This window comes from Panulirus ornatus, chromosome 19, assembly GCF_036320965.1.
Source record: "Panulirus ornatus isolate Po-2019 chromosome 19, ASM3632096v1, whole genome shotgun sequence".
Taxonomy (NCBI): domain Eukaryota; kingdom Metazoa; phylum Arthropoda; class Malacostraca; order Decapoda; family Palinuridae; genus Panulirus; species Panulirus ornatus.
In genome coordinates this window covers 5553266-5575599 of record NC_092242.1, presented here as the reverse complement: position 1 = coordinate 5575599, position 22334 = coordinate 5553266, and the positions used below count along the sequence as shown (strand labels likewise).

Here is a 22334-nt window from a genome sequence, read left to right as displayed (position 1 = left end):
AGACAAACAGGAAAATGAATATTTATGTATGCACGTAGTTTAAAAAGTATTTGTAGTATAGCAGACTGACCTTGCACATTGAAGCTGTTCATCCTATCAGTTCTGTAACCCCATGGCCATAATAGACATCCTTGTACTGAAAAAAAAAGATATACTAATATACTTTCCTCTTAAGAAGGTATACAGAAATCTCCCTCATTTGAATCTCATACATATTCCCCCAAAGTTAGTACGAATTGATAGCAGTGTGGACATAAGTTTTAAAATCTTTTGTGTATCTGCCTAACTTAATTGAGTTCCGTGATTGTTGCTCAAGGCAATATCCATATTTTCACCACACCTTGTGTTCTCTCTGGATCTCCATCTTCCATGAAAATATTCTGATTGGATTCTTTAAGTTTTTGGGTGAAGAATGAATTGCGTTTTCTATACTTTGAGACAACTTTTTTTTTCTTCGCCGATGGAATCCTTCTAAGAAATTGGAAGAGGAGTATTGAAACGAGAGATGTTTTAGGTTCAAAAAGGAAATGCCTATCAGTGCTTGACGAAGGAACAAGTAACGGGAGGTCTCTTGGTGACGAATTGGTGGACACGTCACAATATAACAATCTGTAAATTCATTTCACTGTTTGCAGGGTTTATTACGTCTGTTCATCAAACAAGAGGCAAACAAAAAACGTAATAGCGATCGAAAAATGAAAAATACAGGATTTATACACACACGATATTGTTCTATGTATTTCCTACATGTATTCCTGTTAATTCGATCACATTTAACCATGCATAGCTGTCTGGATGACAGAATAATGTTAGGATGAACGAGAACATTTTTTTCCTCTGATTTTGAAGCAAAAATGTAATAAATGTTGAGCTTTTAAAGTCTAATGTTCTCATTGTCTTTCTTCCTTCGTTAAACCACTATCCTTTTTTTTTTTAAACGCATTCCTCAGCCTCCGGTTCTTTATCGTCTTTGTATTTCCTTTATTCATCTAGTGTTCTTCATTCACACTGAACATCCTGTTTCTCGTATTTGGAATATTCGTTAGTTTCATCTGTGTTCAGTTCGACTCTGTTTGTCGTAACTCTTCCTAATAGAATCATTTATTTGTTGAACAATGTATTTGTTGTTCACGTAAGCCAACAGGTGATGCTTGCATATGCTTCACCAGTAATGCCTTCGAACACCATTTGATTCATCATTATAATTGTTTTCCACTTGCGATCCAAGACCAAACATGATACAGCTCGCGGCAAGTGAATCTGCTCTTTACAGAATTCGAACCTTTGAGTGAACCATATGTTTGCAGTCGTGAACTCGAAGCTTTGAGTAAACTATCTCTGTTTGCTGTGCGAAATCGAAGCTTTGAGTGAACCAACTCTGTTTAGACTGAAACTGAACCTACGAGTGAACCAACACGGTTGAGTCAACGCTGAACTCGAATCTTTGAATGAATCGACTCTACTTTTCCCGAACTCGAACCTCTCGAGTGAACCAACTCAAATGACTCATTTTGGTTTCGGACGTTCATTGACGGTGACAAAATTGATATCCGGGACTACCAGTCTTGTCCTGCCACTAGGGGGGGAAAGTGAGCATCGTAAGCGCACTGTAACTAAAGCATCGTCTGGTCCAATCGTGTTCCACACACTGGGTATAATGGCCGCGCGAGCTGGTCCAGCCTTTATTCCTAGCTCTGGCGCCAACAATTCATACTGAACTAATAACAAAGTTCTTCCCAATTTACAGTGGCGGAGATATTTATGGCTGGGACAGCTACGTGTGTAAAGAGCGAGGCTAACTCAGCTCCCTGTACTTTATCCTTATGAGATCATTCTTTCCAAATGTTGATGAGGAAGTCGAGAGCATATTATTCTGTCCATGAATCCAAAGAGACAGATTATAAAGCGTTACTCCATAAAGTATAAAAGCCTCTGGTCCTTTTAGAAATTGGGTCGTTAGTTAGCAAAGGAAACGAATGCATTATACCTATTCAAGTTCGTTAATACAATTCCGTTATCAACTTAAATAAAACAAAATGTAAGTTAATACTTAAGGGTACTTTTAATGGCGCTTTCCTTGTTCTTAAGAATCATGGAAAGGTAATGATACAAAACATTAAAAGGCCCAGATGTACGTATCTCGTTACGCTGAGGGGGGAGGGAAAAAAAATGAATCTATATCAACATGCTAACGCTCCCACTAACAACATGCAAGACCTAATAAAGATAAGATATTCAGAAGTACCCCAGCCATAAATGCGTATGATGGCAAGAGCACACGTGGGCACTTTTTTTTATTTGTCATGTCTTGGTGTTTTGGCCAGGAACTCCACCCTCGTCACAGCCGAAGACAGACGCTCTTCTTACCACCACAATACACCACATACACCACAACACAACACAAACTTAAGTCGGTACTTTCATTCACTGAGACAGGCGCTTACATCCAGCACCACACAGGCTCGTGAAGAATTTTCGTATATAATGTCATCTTGATACAATAACTCTCCTCCACATACACACAGCCCAATTGGATGGTCATAACACACCCTCAGCATACATTTTCACCCGCCATACACTATCCCTTAGAATGAGTAGTCAAATGGTGCTGCCTCTGCTGCTTCCCACAGTTTCTATGTTGAGGTCGACCACTCGGGACTGAACCGTTATGATACCTCTCCTCCTCCTCCTCCTTCCCTCGAACTGATGAACTTAAGAGTTCTATCATCTTGTTGGCTTCCCATCTTCGCATTACCTGTCTGCCTTTAAAGTCGTATTTACAAACACCTGCGGAGTCCTTAGTAATATTTTTTCTTTCCTTTTCACTTTTTTTCCTTGCAAGATAATGGAAAGGAAGAGAGAGGGGAGAGAAATGAACGAAGAATAAAACGTATCAAAATAATACCGTATTTATTTTTTTTTTCGAGGAACTCTCATTTTCATCTTCAGTCTTGTGTCCATTATCTTTCTCGTATCACTAAACGTATCGTATGATTATCGTAATAAACACCACCTCCCCACAGCACACACACACACATCCACACCTCACCTCTCCATACAACATACCTTTCACACCACCACCACACGTTAATACCAGACCAGTGTATGTGCAGGGGGGTAGCGAGATAATTTACTTTCTCTCGTGTTAATAAAAACTTTCAGTGCTAATTTACATGTCTCAAAAATATGATTACACACTGCAACTGGATACTGTTCTCATTACGATGTAGACGAGATATTTGTACTTTAAAAAGAAAATGGGGGTAGGAAAAAAAAAATTGTATTTAACGAGTGGATATTTTTCATTACATTCCAAGAACAAAATTATCCATTCCCATAAGCATTCATATTTAGGTGGCAGCCACCAGCCTCGGTTTAAGAACTACACATTCATCCACTATGTGTTCTAACCACTGATCATTCTCCAGGGGTCTACATGCATCAAGGTTGGGGGCTGGCTTCGTTCTCTCGTCTCTCTTCTGCAGTTCACGTCAATCATACGTAGTTACCCACACCATACGCGTATATACGCTATCATACATCACCCTCATCTTGATTTATGTATCGGGACTAAGTAAACTCTCGTTTATACGCTCTAATACGCGCGTCATCTCTGAAGAAAAACAGACGGAAGGTAGAAAATCATTTGACACACGAAAACTTCACGAATGCATGCATATTCATACGTGCTGGCGCGACAGTTCATCAGCAACGCGTTGAAGTTCGTGTTTTCCATTCAAAAAAAAAGAGTGAACACATTTGTTTTCTAACCTCCTTCCTCCCTGGGCTGGGGGCCTCTCTCTCTCTCTCTCTCTCTCTCTCTCTCTCTCTCTCTCTCTCTCTCTCTCTCTCTCTCTCTCTCTCTCTCTCTCTCGGGAGCTCAGGGACGTCTGAAAAGTGCCGTCTGCAAAGTGGTGTTGTATACGACCAAATGTGTCGCTCTGCACAAAGCAAATGACCTGCGTCTGCACAAGACTATGTCGTGCCGTCAACATTACGACTTCTCTCTCTCTCTCTCCCTCCCTCCCTCCCCCATGCTTTTCGTGTTTCCGTTACCCTTGTCATAACTATCATCAGCTGGTGAGGGTAGTTAACAGTAAGATTTTAACTGTCAGTAATATTGCCATTTGATTCGCAACATGATTCGAAAACATGGCCTTATAAAAAATTTCCGTATGTATACATTTCTCTATACAAAAAGAGAAGGGAGTCTTATAAGTCTTTTTATTATTCTTTTTTCTCTTATTTTCCTCGTCGCTCGAGTTTATCATGTAATAAACAGCATCATTAAAAAAAGAAAACAAGTTTTGAGTTTTTTGTCTCGTGGTGCATATTGTCCTAACCATCACAGTATCTGCAGCTTGCCACAAACACCATCACATACACTATCCACACACACACACACACACACACACACCACTTATACCACCACAACGTTCCCTTAACCCCCGTCCACCAAAGGTTGTGTGGCCCGTACCACTGTTTTTTCTTTCCCCTCTGCCACACACTCTTTGATTCCTTTACCACAGCTCTTATCCATCACACACACTATACATTCTCCTATAGTGCAACCCATGTCTTCTCCTTGGCCTTAATTCACCACACTCCTATAAGGACTGGCAGCTCGTCATCTAACAGGATTTCATAATATAGGAAAAAAATCTTGAGAAATTTATATAAATATACAAATCTTATCAAATGAATACATTTGTCATGCTTTCTGGCCTTTGAAAGAAATCGTATTTATACATTTTTTACAGAACCGATTGGCACATATACATATGTATTCAGTGAAACTCTATCATCTCCAAATGGTCATAGATTAATGATATAATTAACATATCTGATGTATGCCATTTGGATGAATAAGTTGTCCATAATGAGGTTTACAAAATCGGGTCAAACGATACAGTAATTCATAGTTCACTCCAAATTTGCTACGTTATATGAAACGCTTTACCGTTGCTCACATAACATTAAATGATATCATTACAGACGCATTAGCTGGGAATGCGTTACCGGACTCCTCCAGCTTGTAGTTAACAGTGAAAGGACACCATCGTCGGGAGGGCATTACCGATAGTGGACGAAAAGGAATACAATCTCGTCCACAAACCTTTGAACACCATGACGGTACGACCTTCTGGTGTGGTGGCTTAGCCTCTGACCTTGGATTGAAAGGGGGGGTCAGGTCAAAGGCCAGGTCGTAAAATGCAAGGGTCGTAGAATGGTGCTAGTCGTACCGTCGTGCTCAAGGGTCGTACCATCGTGTTCGTGGGTCGTACCGTCGTGCTCATGAATCGTACCGTCGTGCTCAAGAGTCGTACCATCGTGTTCAAGGGTCGTACCATCGTCCTCGAGGGTCGTACCGTCGTGTTCAAGGGTCGTACCATCGTGCTCAAGGGTTATTCCATCGTGCCCAATAAGAAAAAAAAAAAAAAACGGTTGAACATAATGCTGTCCATGAAACAAACGCTCGTCGTAACAAAATTCATCTCGTCATTTAGTGTTATGTAATGCCCCTCCCACCCATCCCTACCATACCAGACAGCTTTTATTTCGCTCACACCGAAGACGCCCCGCTCCACTCCACTGCTTTCCTGATCTCCGCCGTAGTAAAGCCTCCCCCTTCGAACAAAAGTTTACGGATCGTTTACGAGGAAAAAAAAAGGAAAGAAAAAAATTCAAGGGTATGATAGTGAAGTGTCTTGTGGAGTCTCTCTCTCTCTCTCTCTCTCTCTCTCTCTCTCTCTCTCTCTCTCTCTCTCGTGTCTTTAGCTTCCTCAAGGTTTCTTTCGAAGGTTCTGAGCCACTTGTTTGTATCTTCCCAGTGGCAGAGGTCTTTTGAGATCTTCGCTCTCAGCAGCTAATATATGTTCCCTCTCTCTCTCTCTCTCTTCCTCCTATGATGGTATAAAGTATGATGAGACACAGCATCTTGGGCAAGTGGGACATCTACATATATAGATATTGTGTGTGTTTTTGTGTGTGTGTGTGTGAGAGAGAGAGAGAGAGAGAGAGAGAGGAAAGAAAATATATGGTTCAGTCTTCAACATTTAAGACAATCGTCCAGATTTTCACGGTAACTTCCAACAGAGAATATGCTAATGAAGATGTGACCCTCTGGTCAAAATCCAGGGAAACCTTGATTGTACTATTCAGCGATGCTACCTGGAGAGGTTCAGAGACGTCCGTACTTAAGTTCTCTGGTTTTTAATGATGTTTATTTATGATGCCACAACTGCGTCTATTTCCGGTGGAAATAGATAGATTTCCTAGGAAAGTGGAAATGGCTCGTATAACCTGCTAAGCTTTTTCACTCTTAAGCTAGGATTAGGTGAAGGATCAATGAGTCTGTCGTAGTCGCAAATGACGATGCATTAAAAACCCATTTGTAGGTCGTTGTCCTAAAGGGTCACGGAGCCATATAGTCAAGTTATGATGACCAAAAAAGAAAAGGAAAATTATCTCAGCCATGAAGCAGAGAGAGAGAGAGAGAGAGAGAGTATGAGACCATAGAAGGAAATGGTGGTCATTCTTCAAGCAGAAAAGGCCAATACTCAGCCAGGTGAAAATGAGCCATCCAAGGTCAACGGTTTGACACCCACACCCCATATATCGGTGCCCCGGGAGAGCAATCGTCGACACCTCCTCTCCTGACGGTGGCCGGAGCCTTACTGGTGGTGGTGCTGCTTTAAAAACCCTCCCTTGCATCGCCTGCTCGCGCACCACCCCGTGTCGTATGTCACGCGGAGTGTCATATGCCAGCGCAAATATTCGTGTGTGTGTTCGTGTCGCATACATACACACACACACAGGAAGCAATCTGAACCATGAATAGAAGCATCTGTAAGTATAGATATAAGTATCTGTATGATAGATATCGTCTATAACGTGCAGAAAAGATAAACACAGATCGTAATAAGGAATGAGATGTAATTAGACAGTGGAAAGCCAAAAGGTCTCCTTAGCCCTAAGGAATTAATGAGTATTGAAGATACTCTTCCCTTCTCCACCCCCTCTCCATATGACCCTAAGCAAATGGATTAGTACAGAAGCCCAAACAACCACTTGACCTACGATATCGAGATGATTTGCCTTCTAATAACCAAACGAGATAATCGAAACACAAGGAGATATGTCATACCATTTAGCATGATAGTTCATCGAGGTCATTGTAAGGTTCCGGTGCTCTCGGTGTTTCTATGGAGAAATAGAAATCTTGAATGATTAAGACTTGTCACTGGTTTCATATGGAACGTGAAGATAATTGGTCTATCATATGTTCAACTGGTCCGATAGATATAGCTGGAAAAGGAGTTTTGGCCTTCTGGATTCAGTCTTGAAAATAGATATATAGAAAATCGTTTGCATATATAAATATATATATTTTGCCTTTCACGCATTAGCGAGGTAGCGTCATGTACTGAGCCTTCGAGGAAGACATGTTTTGCCATCTCTCTTGTTCTCACTTTTAGAATGTGATAATACATAACGGGAGGATAACCACGGGATCGAATGCATACATGTTCACGGAATGTCTCTTGTTCCTATGTCAAACGTGAGGAAGAGAACGGGATCTTTGTAGCATTTGATCGCTTCATATCTACTTCCTTTTCGCATTATACATAAGTGTCTAGGTTGGGCGATCGTCTCTAATCCCACTCTATCATAGTCCTGAATGCTTTTGTTTTTCGTCCTGTCACACAGTGTTTAATAGCTTATTACAATAAGTCCTTAAGGGAAGGTGGGGAGACAGGGAAGGGGGTCCTTATGCTTACTGGTTCCCGATGCATTACATAAAGTCGTCATTAAAGTCGAGAACCATAGGATATATCCAATAAAAACAAATCTGTAATACTACCTTGTGCCTAATTAATACACAGATAATGATTACGTCCATAAGGGCGAACGGGTCACGCCTCTGCGTAATAATACAGCCTAATGACCATTAGACATTTTGTCATGTTTGAATAAATATGTTTTAGACTAGACATGATAATCTATGAAAAAAAAATATATTATTCATATTGTCTACCCCCCCTCCATGTATGCTAATTAGTCTCCTGTCATGATATCAGCGGGTTTAATTAGACAGGATCCCTGGTTTATTGCTGGGGATAATGGATAGTAAAGACGACATCCAAACACATTCTCAGTTCGAGGTTGAGAGCATGATACCTTTCCAGGCAGGTGTGTGAGGATGGAGCCTTCTGGATACCTTTGAACCAGTCATTTCCTAGTTTGTAATGATATGTAGCGACGTGGCATCCCATTCCCACAGCTGGTGTACTGAATGACGAGGTAAACTGGGTGGTGGTTAGTGAAGCGCCAGTGTGAAAAATATTGATCCCATTGTCTCGTATTACACCCTAAGGACAAGATGATTTGTATGAGGTGATCCTGTAGCATTCGACGTATCTGTTCAAATGTAAAAGGATTTTTGATAACCCACGATGCCAAAGAGAAAATAAATCAGAAGAGATGATGAAGATGAAGAAAGGAAAATCGAAAGAAGTATACATGATAAAGAAGACGATGGATATAAGAAAAAGAACCAGGCATGTGAGGATAAGAAAGACAAAAGGGGAAAATATAGACGGCTGTTAGGAAGGAGGTGATTCGAGTTGCGACGGTATCTTTCAACAGGGGGGAAAAGGTGGCCACTGTTGGTTCTCGAGGCAAGTAGAAAGAAGAGGTGTCGTGTGTGTGTGTGTGTGTGTTCCCTTCAGTGAAGATGCCCCAGTTTCCTTACACAAGTCACATGGGTCCGACAGGATCACACATCCTCGAGGTATATGGGAAAAGAAATCTCTCTCACCACACAGACATCAGTCAATTCTATATTTCGTTCCATCAAACCAGGTGAGACGCGGCGGGGGTGGGCGTATATGAACAAAGCGAAATTGCCTTTCCTTGCTCTTCACTGACGCTGGGAAAGAAGTGAGATTGGAAGGCGTGGAATTGCTACTCTTGAAGTGACCCCCTCCTCAAGCGCTCTATTTCATGTCGGTGCATCTCTACCCTTGACCCAGTGAGGTAAAGACCCTTTCTTCTACTACAGGAGGCCATTTCATCGTCGCTCTGCATGATGAAAGCACAGATCTGGAATCGACGAAAGAGGCAAGAGGATGAAGGACTTGTTCCAAGAGAGAGAGAAAGACAAGACCACAGAGGAAAATACCTCGCCAATTCTGCTGCGTCGAATATCATGAATAAGCATTATTCTGGGCAATTAGAGACGTGTCGTTACTACAACAACCAGTTCGCACAAGGGATGATTGGAGATGGACATGGAGTGGAGGGAGACAGTCACTGTGGTCCATTTGGACCTGCCTCTTTCCCATGACATCGAGAGGCTGTATGGATCTAGACATCAAGACCTAGAGAAGACCTTAGAATTTTTTTCTTCTTACTGTTTTTTCATCGTGAGTATATATAATGGTAAGACTCTTCTACCACACCGCATTGAGGAGCTGTTTCTCTTCCTCGGCTTCATAACCCGTGGCACAACTGCGTATACCCAGTCTTATCACTAGTCTCCAGATGCGTTCATTATCCACCAAATGCTTCCATGATCTACCCTGTCATTCTGGACGGAAATCATTTGTACATTTCACTTTTGTGAGAGTTGTTCTCGCTCCTTCTTCTTCTTCCCACTTTTTGCGTTGATTCCATCTAGTATTTCCACCTCCTAGACATAATTTTTCTTTTATCTAATGTTCCCGCTCGTTGTCCTTTTCCTAAATCTCCTCGCCTTCAGTGATGACCATGTAAGCCAAGGGCGCTTCAACGTAATGTGTGTTACACATCAGGTTTCCAGACGACGAAGTATTGCACAAACTGGTGTATAAAGAGGCACTTCATCATCCACCACAGATAAGTCACATTGAATATTTTCACAGATAGTTTGGAGGATTTACCGCTTCTCCAAATGATTAGAATGACATTCCCAGTGCAAATAGTTTTATCAATAGTTTGTCACCTGAATGTATATTAAGACTTAGGAAATCATGCCTTTGTCCACCAGAAGCCGGCCACCTCCCAGTGTGTGTGTGTGTGGTATTAGGTGTTGTGTGGTATACAGTGTTGCTGCAGGCAAAGGGGAAACAAGTTATCTGTACTGTGGCTTTACACTCACGAGGTAACCCAAGCACACTGGTCTTGCTAATGTAATTCTCGATAGAGAGGTCCCACTAAGTGAACTGAATAATGCAGTTCGCTTAATCAAGAGCCATGTGGATTATTGGAACACTTTGTCTTGCGAAACGATTAAAAGTGTTCGGAAGTGTAGCTGACTTTGCTGCCGTGTAAGGAGGGGATGGGTTGTTATCAACGGGTCTTTTAAATTGTAGACACTTGCTAACGTCCTTAGTAGATTAGGTTGAAGTAAGTTACTCGTCAATTGTCTTCACCCATCAAATCCGTCTCTAAATGGATCCTACATATATTTCATGATTAATCTGATGAAACGATAGATTATAATCTATTTCCCACGTCCTCTGAAAACAGGGAACATATAGCGCCTGGGAAATAGCAATGACTTCTCTGAATGATCATTATGAATACTTTTATACATACAGAACTTTAACATCTCCAAGACAAGACAATGCTGGTCTATAAATCTATTAAACATTATATATCCTAAATAGATAATCAGATTTTAAAGCCAACTTTTGACAGAATCGCAGTTGATTAGACTAATTATAGACTGCGAACGAGCATTGTCGACCTGTAACAAGGGAGGGAGTTACTGGCCCTCATCTCTGAATATTGCTAAGGGGAAAATAAGAAGGATAAAAATGTGTCTTGTATGTTGTGGGGGGAACTTTCCACCTAATTATTCGACACCACCACAGGTTTTGGGTTATTTTGCAGAAATGAATTATTCTAACATAAAACAAGTTAATGTTTACACAGAAGCAGATTGTGGTGCTATACAAATATAGAAAGTGTAAGTTTTGGTATTTTTATTGTTCATTCACCATTTCTATACATTCTAACTTAACGTAAGGATTTCTTGCTCTCGTGTTTGCATCACCAGTTAGGGATAAGATCATGTTTGAGAGTTTGATCCGGCATCATAACATAATAGAATGCACACTTACCCGCTGTGGTGAGGGAGCGCATGTTTTTTCAACAAGCTAACATTCTTAGAGAAAAATCATTCTATATGTTCAAAATCATTTCCACCTATTTTAATGATTCCAGATTTAACATGAAATTTGTTTCATACATTTACGTGACACACAACATTTTCAACAATTACTAAATGGGATTATCATCTTTAAGACCTTGGCGTGTTCATACATTTTACAAAGTCACCATTATGTATTTGTCTTCCTTATGTTATATACAGTTTAGGCTATACTTCAGCTGAGGCGTTTAACGTAAAGTCGCCATTCATGCACCCTAGTCTTTACAGAACTTCATACACTCCTCCTTATTGACAAGTCATTCAGGAGATACCTTTCGCGTCGCCTCTGCCCGTCTCTCTTCATCCTCTCTGCCACCTCGCTCATGTGTACCCTCCTCCTCAGTGTATTGCTCTCGAAAAGCTTTCTTTCCAAATGGACATCACTCGTTGATCCTTGTATCCTCATCAAGCACTTCCTCCCTCTGTTCCAAATCCCTTGCCATATACTCTCTTCTCATCCCTTGTGCCTCGTTACTCCATAAACAACACTGTGCATATATTACATGTATATAATTTCTCGCGTGAGGAAGTGATTTTGAGTTTTATTCTTGCATGGATGTGAGGTCATTTAAAAAGAGAGCTCATCACAGAATTTCCCTTTATAAAATCCTCTGCATTTTTTTTTTTCAAAGTATAAACTGTTTTCCTAACTTTTTTCCACCATGTTTCTCTTCTGTTTTCTTTCCTTCGCCTTTCGGTTGATATCTTCATGATGTACGTCAATTCCCACATATTTTCTCTGCATCAGTAGCCAAGTCTTCCGATACCTCTGCGATCAAGAGATTGTATCTGGTTTGTATCGCGTGTTATGGAGGATCTAAGACTCTCGAGAATGCATGAATAAAAATACATTGAGGTTTTGGACTCCTTAAGCAGTCCTGGAGAACGTCAGAAGTAGAGATCCTGAAGCATCCGTTTACCCTCTGGCTATAGATGTCTGAAACTCCAGTTTATCCTTTGGCTATGAATGCCTGAAACCTCAGCATATCCAAGAGCTACAGACTTCTGAAGCTCCAGCTTACCTTTCAGCAGCAGAAGCCTGAAACTCCAGCTTAACCTCCCACCCTTCAGGACTCCTTATTCAAAGCTGCCGACACTCTCATTACCAGGGAGGCTTCCATCATTGGCAAATGCTTCCTTTTGTTTCACCGTAACTCTGAAGCATTTGACAAGGGGTAATATTTTCCAACACACCGCTTCCAGTTACTTTCCCTGACTGTCTCGTATCTCACGGTCAATTTTACTGTTAACCTCACTCGTGCCACTTAAAAGCTTCTTCAAACTGTACTATACTTTTCTATTGATTAATCAGATTAATCACATCTTCACTAACTCGTTACTTGTATAAATTAACCTTCAAACCTTTTCATATTGTGTAGGCGATTAATCACTTCTACAGTCACTCTGTTCTCATAAATTGGGCTGCATATTCTTCTATCGTCCGACAATTACCTGTGTTAGAAAACACTTTTAAAGCAGTACCTTATTGTGCTGCATTGTACCACACACTTTCAATAACTCAGCAATAATATAAGGAAATTCCCAAACCTCCTAATTCGCTGTACAATGACCGACATGGTACAAGCAAAATAAACCCTCACCAAAGGCAAATCTCGGGGTTTGAGAACTCAAGTGATGGTAAAAGAAGGTAGAAATTAATTACGAGCTCCGGAGGTGTGTGTTTGTGTGTGTGTACGTACAAGAGTTATACAAGGATCGAACAAAGACAAAATGAGGAAGAGAATGTCAAAGCATTGAGCTATTCTACTGCCAGTTGCTGCTACTTTACGATGTAGTAATGTTTGAAAGATCTCCCGGTATATACACCGACCAATGTACAATGAAAGGGAGGGAAAAAACCAATGTTCGAATCAGTGACTTCGAAGTCCAGGACGTCTTATGGTCTGTGACTTCGGAGTCCAGGACGTCTTATGGTCTATGACTTCGAAGTCCAGGACCCTAATGGCCTAAGATATTTAACCGCAGCTACCACCTTAGACAATGTTTATATACATACATATTTCTTCTTCTGGTTCATTGGTTCTGCGTTATCTAGAGAACAAAAAAATTAGGATTAAGGTTCATCGCTAACGACTTTCGAGATGCGATTATTTTCATCAACTAAAGCAGAGAAAGAGATGGTGGTTCTTTTCAAAAATGTTTCTAACGAAATGACGTATAACTTAGAGAAATAACATTGAAATAACACATACACACACACACACGTATATATAATATGCATTTACATATCATCTACATAGATACAATAGACTTGTTGCTTTAAAAACTCCCTTTAGCAATTACTACTATAATCAGGGATTAAATGAACGTAATTCGCATTGTCTGACAATTTGAAAATTCCTCTTTGCCTCGTCAGCAATCGTCGCTCGCAACACAATACTTGAAATCAGAATTCATATAAATACAGGTTTTAAATTTTTTTTTAGAGAGAGAGAATACACAGAATATACACAGAATACAAAATTTCGTTATCTTTTGAAGTCATTATTACGTAATACGAGACAATACAACGTAATGAATTTCTAGAATTATAAAATGTCTACTGAAAAATATATAGATTTTTGTAGATTAAACTCTCGGTGGTTATTTGAAATATAAAAGTAATATTATTGAAAGATTTGCTTTAGGTAACCATGAGGATTAAAGAAATAATCCTCATGAGATTAAAACTCAAAATGATATTAGAATCTTAGTGTGAAATACAATAAGATAATCCTACAAAGTGATTAGAGATTAACCAAATCAGTGATGAGAAATGATATCGTGCAGTGAGGTTTTAGCTTCAAGATTACGAGCAGATTTATATATATAAATCTGAGAAGGAACGGATGATGATGATGATGATGAGCTTCGCAAAAGGAACATTTGAACACACGAGTCATGAAGTGGTATCGACCGTACGGCCTGAATGGGCAAGTTTAACATTGTCTTTACCACAAAAAGGAGATTGGAATAGTAATGATTTACGTCAAGTAAAAGAGAGAGAGAGAGAGAGAGAGAGCTAGCTAAATATAGAGAGAGCTAGGTAGATAGATAGCTAGAGAGAGAGAGAGAGAGAGAGAGAGAGAGAGAGAGAGAGAGAGAGCTAGATAAATATAGAGAGAGCTAGGTAGATAGATAGCTAGAGAGAGAGAGAGAGGAAGAAGACGACTGCTTAACTACATGGTTGCTCTGGTAAAGGGGTTGTTTTACTTTGGGGAATATTTACATTCGGAAATCTTTGTCAGGCAGATGTGTCTTTGACTTTTTACGAATGCCTTTTTCTAAAGCCCCACAAGGTTTATATAATACGTGAAAGCCCGTATCTTTTGCCTTTGCGTTGTCTGTGTGATGACCTATTTGTCCAATACGAAAAGGGAGTATTACATCAGAGTGAGTGTAATTACTAATTTATACTGTACGAGGCAAGAGTAATACACGTATGTGTGTGTGTGTGTGTGTGTCTTTGTATGTGTGTCTGTGTCTGTGTGTCTTTCTGTGTGTGTGTGTGTGTGTGTATTTGCTTTCATGCTCTGAAGCGTATTATTGCATGCTTTTTACTTGTTTTCTTGTTCGACTCTCTTGAAACATTTCCCTAAATTTTTTATTTTTCTTAAAGGCATAATTTTGCAGCATTTCCTGCAGGTGTTAATATCCTCCATCATACTTTCTCGCCCTCATAATCTTTCTTTTTTTTCTCCCTTCAATATATCGATCTTGTGGTTTGGCCGTTGATGCTCACACCTACTTAAGCCCAAATTTCTATGCAAATGTATGCAAATATTGACGAACGCTAAATGTCATTAATTTCATTTTTCTTTATGGAAATATGGTGGTGGGGAAGGATAGGAACTCTTTCTTCCTCGTCTGTGGTTAGCAACAGATATGAATCAGATTTATAGTCGAGTTTAGGATGGTTTTGCTCATTCAGATTTCTTTTCTCTTTAGATTTCTTTTTGATTTCGCTAAAGTGCACTAAAGACTCTCCCTCCGTCTTTTCTATCCATTTCCCTTTTTATTACATACGTTTACGTCACTTCCTTTTCGTTGTCCCTGACACAATATTTATCCACATTCCAAATTGCATTGATACCTGGTAAGTCCAGTTGAATTTATGAAGGCGTTGCAGTATGTCATTTCTCTGACTTTAATGAACATTGCTATTCTTTAGCGCTTTTCATTTATCATTTACTTCACGTCTATCTCTAAGGAACCTTCAATATATTTACACCAATCATCCTATCTCTCTATCTGTATATATTGTATTTCATTGACCTATTATTCATTCTATCTCTATTACCCGTCTTTCAATATATACTTGTTTTCCTTCTATTTTATCCTCCTTTCTCTTTCGTACCATGATGTTGGAGTGAATCTATAACAATGCTAAATCTTAAGTGGTTTCAGGATTTCATGTTTTATCATCTCAATAATGCTACTTCCCTCACATGAGCAAAGGCAGACGCCCACTTATCAGTTCCATGTCTAGTAACGGTCAATCCCTGTAATCCTCTCGTGGGATTTCATGGCTCCTAACGTCAGTAAGGCCATTAATCCAGAAATCCCAACACACACGTTGGGCATAGATTACCTGCATTGGTTATCGGTAAATCCCTTGTACCTCTGGCGTCACGCTGAGCCGAGAGAGAGAGAGGACATGTTCCTATATTTTTTTTTCTTCGGCTCTGTTGTATCTTCGTTCCACTTCTCAGCCTCGCATTTCCTCCCTAAAAACGTAACATCATCATCGTCGTAGTTTCTATTGAAGCAAATGCTAAACCGTTTTTGTTTTTTCTAATCTCAAGACACCTTGATTTCAGTCGACTTTACCTCTTTTTAGTCTCTCTCTCTCTCTCTCTTTTGCTCGCTCTCTCGCTCGCTAGCGCTCTCGCTCAGTTTGCTTACATATCCTCGTATGTAACTCTGCTTAGCTGCATATCATTCTAGCCAGTGAACAATATTCCTCGTATTTGATTCCTTACTATATCCACCACTGCATTATGAAACTACTTTCTCACCTCCTTCCTCCACATCAAACGTACCTCTCTACAAACTTACAGTAACATTTCTAAATCTTGTACACATACCAGGACTATATTCGCCTTCTTTGACGATCCATTCTTCTTTTTTTATCGCCATTCTCCTTTCCTTTTTACGTATCTTTCATCTGGCCTTTTCCCTCCCTCCCGCTCCTCACCCCTTACGTCTCGACTAAAATTTTTCAACATCACAATTGTTTTCCCTCACTCGAGCTGCTGCTGCTGCCCCTCCCAAACACACACACACACACACACACACACACTCAATGCCATCGATGCATTTTTCTTCTCGCGTATTAATCATTTTTGTTCGTCGTCCTTACATGAATATACATCTTCGTCGGTGTCCGCAAGCACACCTGCTACAGGGGGAGGAGAGAGAGGAGAGGAGGAAGGGAGGGAGGTAGCTTGAGCGCCCCGCGCCTCCTCCTTGGAGCCTTAGACAAATGGGATCCATCACCACCACCTCAAATCTTGGATGTGTTACTCTGAAAGGCTATTTAATGGGACGTCCATCTGCCGGGTGGGGCCTTCCCCACACACCTCAATTAATCACAGGGACGACCATAAAAGTTTGATTTCGTCAAAACTCTTCTAAAAACGCAAGTCTGTCTTCATTTTAGGGTCGTCCCGTTCGTTCGTGCTCAAGGATCGTATCCTTCGTTTGTGCTCAAGGGTCGTACCGTCGTTCGTGCTCAAGGATTGTACCGTTCGTGCTCAGGGATCGTACTGTTGTTCGTGCTCAAGGATCGTACCGTTGTTCGTGCTCAGGGGTCGTACCGTTCGTGCTGAGGGGTCGAATAATCTTGCTGAATGGGTCGTACCGTTCGTGCTGAAGGGTCGTACCATCGCGCTAATGGGTCGTACCGTTCGTTCTTAAGGGTCGTAACCATAGCGCTCAAGGGATCGTACCATCGTGCTCAAAGGCATGTGTTGGAGGGGGAGTGGGGTGGGGGGGAGGGACCTTGTCCCCTTGATTGAACTAATTTTTTTTTTTTTTGGTCATTCCCTGGCATAAAAGATGAAATCTAATTGCTCTCTGGGTAATTAGATAAACTCTTATTACAACAACGGTCGAGATAATATAACTAAATATCAAATTACTCCACTGACCGTGAAACCTATGAAATAAAAGCGAATTGTGATTTTAAATATTCATGCAATTCTTTTTTTTTTTTTTGTTAATTACATCAATTTCACTACGTCAGGATATTTGTTAGAATCAAATGCACGAGCGTTTTGGCGTTGTAAGTCATAATTGCCTGGCTTAATGACTGAACAAATTCCGAACTCTTAAAACAAAAGGAAAAAAAAAAATATCTATATAAAGTTTCGTCTCCTTCGGCCAATTCTCGGTCATGAAGGTGGCAGAAAAAGAATTGGAAAAAAAACCTCATATGAACAACACTTGTGTGACCGAATTAATTTGGTGGACATATAAAAGAAAATGGTGCTCGTCCAGTGAACACCCACATAACAATCTAAAGGCGACCGCGAAAGAAATGCGTCACTGAAAACGTAAAGTGGCCATCCGTTCTCACTAACGTTCGTATTTGGAGTTTTCCGGCGAGATTCTCCGTCATTTCCAGTTGTGACTTTCCAGTCACATGAGAAACTCTGGAAGATGAGAGAGAGAGAGAGAGAGAGAGAGAGAGAGAGAGAGAGAGAGAGAGAGAGAGAGAGAGAGGAGCTGGTAGTATTCCAGGTGTGTATGGCCTTAGTTTCGCCTCGCTTGCTCCATCGGGCCTTTGGACGATGGGCTCTGCGGGAGCAGCAAGAGCAGCAGCGCGTCAGTTGCCCTCTGACTCCGGTGGAGAACGCTCGTGTGCAGCTGCGCCGTCGTCCCATCTACCACCACCACCACCTCCTCCTCCTCCGCTCTCTCACACGTACACACACACCCGCCCGCTCATCTCCATCAGCCTCCAGTGTGTGTGTGCCCCCCTCTGCTCAGTGTCGTCTCGCTTGGCCCCACACCCTTGTACCCAAACAATGGACGACTGAGCTTATGACAGTAACTCGATTCTTTTTACCTTCGGTCCTCGTTCATCCGAAAGAATCCCAGAACTTTTATTTACCATCAATTATCTCGCAAGGCCTTTTATTTATATTTCCGTTCATTCTAAGTTCGTCTTCATCCTGTGAATCAAAAAGGAAACCAAGAGGAGAAGAGAGAGTAGGGAGGGTGTTTCAAAATGATAAAGAGTGAGTGAATGTGACGTGTGCATTGCTCTCCCGGCATAATTTGTGGTTTTTTTTTTTTTTTTTGTCTCCAGCGCCACACCTTCTGGAAAGACGTGAGAGAACACCGCTTCGGCTGGACCTCATGAGCTCCACCATGTTGTGATGAATCAGTGACACACACAACACGGCATAAGAGGATATCTATCTCTCTCCCTCTCCCTCCCTCTCTCTACAACCTCCGTCAGTAGCGAGTGGTGAGGGACGTCTCCGAGGCTACTCCACGCCACACAACATACACATACACTCTGTGTACCTCTGAAGATATGAACAATTAAAGGCTGGGCCGCCCTACAAACCACGACAACGTTACAGTTGATTTGAGCTTGTAGCCTGAAGAGGACGACCACCACCTGACCGGCACAGAGAGAGAGAGACATTCATGCATTCAGACAAGATAAATGTCGCACAAGCTAAAGGAGGAAGGTAAGTTTTAAAAACTTGCTGTGTTCTACGTGCGATGGTCCTTTAATTTTCTCGTCTCAAAGACGCTAATAAGACTTAAGGCAAGCTTGTAACTATGTGGAGAAAGTGTAAGACTCTTGAAAGTCCCTTTTTCTAACAGCTAATCTCATATTTATCGTGCACTCTGTATCTTAACATACGTCTTGGTGGGTTAAAACTTGATGAAACGGACCGACTTTGAGCAAAACAAAACACTGCTCGTCTGAAAACAAGTATATTGATCCAATCATCATTAATGCGTTGTTCATATGTAGGAACCTAGTACATACATAACATGGAATAACACAGCCGTGGGATAGAAAGAGGTTATGAATCGTGAAACTTGCTAGATTAAAAGGGGATCTCTCTCTCTCTAGAGGGAGGAATGGAGGTAGAAATAAGCGAGTATACCCTCGAGGTCAGGCATCCACCACCTGACCAACACCAGGGTTCACCTGTGTCGTTCAGCACAACTGCCTTCCGCAAAATCCATAATATATTCAATATTATATATATATATATATATATATATATATATATATATATATATGCTTGCTAGTTTCCGGCATAGGAAGGTACATTCAGAACTATACCTTGATCCTTCGAGGTGAAATTCCTCTCGGTTTCTTCAATTCCAACTTTTGGAAAGTGATTACACAGTAGGGGAGGCTTTCCATCCCCCCCGCTCCTGCCCTTCGTACTCTTCTACTACACAACTGCTCCCATGTAAGATTTATATTCAAAGAATAACTATATGATTCTGACCAATTGGTTCTGTGAGCCCCTGTACTCAATCGCAGTCCACCTCACTGCCGGATCCCAACTCTGATTATCAGATTAAACGAATAATAAAAGTTACTTTGCATACAGTGAATATCTCGTCTCTCAGTCTATTACTACTTTCTTTTTTGATTTCAATTGCAGTGGCAAATGTCTCTTTCCCCACAATTTGTTTGTGTTTCTGTTTTCGTAAACATCTTGTATCTTTTTCGTGTGGTGTTTGAGATGTTTTCGCAAACATCTCGTATTTTTTTTTTTCTGTTGTGTTTCTGTAAGTTGTTGTTGTCCCCGGCTCCAGGTACTGGAATTGGACTGGAATTCTTCTGAAAGTGGTGAACGGTCGTCCTCACGCAACATTAACTCCTAGTGGCGATGAAATTAACCATCTCGACATGGAACATTTCTTCGTAAACGGGACATGTCTACTGATATCGAATATTTTCCTTTTTCTTTCTATCTTTTGACTTCGCGAGAGGGAAGGCATATTCTTTTTTCCTCCCCCCTTCGCCTTACACATTATATTTACTCATTAGATGTTTGTCTTCCCGCTACACAGAATATTTGCGTCTACCTGAAATCTCTGTTGTACAATCACAGCTTCGCATCTAGAATAAGCATGTTCATCAGCGATGAGATATATAGCCTCAGGATATATATATATATATATATATATATATATATATATATATATATATATATATATATATATATATATCGTGTTCATAACATGGTTTTGCGATATCACTTCAGGCTTCTGGTCTAAGTGGAATATAACTTTGATCAAATATTTTCCCCAGGTTGGATCCGTTTTCTTTGTTTTAATTAGCATATGAAACGTATTCAGATTACAGGAGAGAAGAAAGGGTATGTGTAGGGCGCTAGCGTGCTGGGCTGTTTCAAAATCTCTCGGCCTTTAAGAAACGATCCAATTGCTTGTTGATGACCCTATCCATTCTCCTTACATATATATTATATATATATATATATATATATATATATATATATATATATATATATATATCCTTCCGCCCAGAGCATTTTTCCTATACAGGTACATATACATGTATTTTCTCTTCAGTGAATCTTATATATTTTATGAAAGTTTCAACGTCGAGAAATAAAAGACGATTATTACATTGTAGGATTTTCATGTAAGTGCCATTTTACCTGTAAAAAAAAAGCATTTCTTTTGAAATCTGATATTTACCTGAATCTGAGTATTACGATGTATATGATTTATTTGCATGTAGATTATTACCCCCCCCCCACACACACAGAGTAATTCATATAGATTTAGTAAGTCACTTTACCTGGATATGAAAATATTCTCGGAGATAAAATAACTTTACGCAGTTGTTCATTTTCCACTGGTGTTCAGGTATTAACTTTAAATTGGGTCAAAGCTTTTAGATTGAACGTTAACACCGGAAAGAAACGTTTCCTCTTGGACAAAACGTTTATTCTGAATGGAACCAATTTTTTTTTCCCCCAAATTAAACATTTACTTGAAATCGACAGTTTGTTCCTGCATAAAACATTTACCTGAACTTAAGCATTTTTTTGAACATTAAAACGTTTATTTTTATCCTCCTTTGATCAAACATTTGCCCCTTAAAGTAATCCTTTCCTATACTATATCTACCCAGAGAAGAAACGTATCCCTTGAACTAGACACAGAGTTCAACCACTGAAACACTCCCATTGTATAAAACTTGTAACCAAGTAATATTTTTTTTCATTTTTTTGTCCTCCATGTCAAAGTGGGACATTTTTTTTTTTCGTGCGTAGCATCAAGTCGTCCAGCTACATTTCATCCAATGGATATTTTTCCTAAAAACCTTTAAATCTCCCGTTTCTAAGGTAACTCTGCTTAATTAGGGAAGACACTGTCATCACAAAATAACATTTTCTTGCCATGGTGAAAGCATTGTTCATGGAAGTGGAACATTTCGTCGTAAATGCAACGTTGAATCCCAAAAGGCGCATTTCCAAAGTTAATCATATACCACAGTGGTGAAATGCCCAGACAGACGGATACACACACACACACACACACACACACCAAATGACGTCCTAGCTACGTCTCTTCGTTATATATCAAATGACTTATATTTCTTACTTGTATCTCCCCTGATGATGTGATTATTACACGAAAGTGCACTTGGAAACTTATCGAGCTTCGATTCCCAATGGACTTATATATATATATATATATATATATCCCTGTGCATAAAGCAATTACTCGTTCGAGAACATTTTGGCCACACATATCGCTCCTACTCGCAGCAATGGAAGATTTTCTCGTACATGAAACAATTCGACACAGCAGTGGAGGTCATTCGTCTTTACATTAAACGTCCATTGGTCATACAGCATCACGCTCGGAGCCCAGACACTAACGTCCCACACCACGAAATCTTGAGTATTTACTGAAGGGTTCACCTTTCCGACGAAGACTTGTGCTGTTTTGTCTTGTCATGAACCAGTTCGGGTTCGAGCGGGGGTGTTATCTCTCTCTCTCTCCCGTGTTCAGACACGTCAGGCGTTGTCGTGGGGGGTAGGGTTGGGTGGGAGGGAAATATTCGTTTCCTTCCTGATGATAAAAAGTGTACACTCAGCGGGACAATTCCAGG

At 40.4% G+C, this 22334-nt stretch overlaps 1 protein-coding gene across 1 annotated transcript in view; it reads left to right on the top strand.

Moving 5' to 3' along the window:
• The first annotated feature begins 17934 nt into the window (after positions 1-17934).
• LOC139755666 (neuronal growth regulator 1-like) overlaps positions 17935-22334 on the top strand; it is a 202039-nt gene continuing 197639 nt past the window's right edge. The window contains exon 1 of the mRNA XM_071674317.1: positions 17935-18903. Within this exon, the coding sequence (XP_071530418.1) occupies positions 18879-18903 (25 nt within the window). The 5' untranslated portion in view covers positions 17935-18878. The remainder of the gene's footprint in view (positions 18904-22334) is intronic.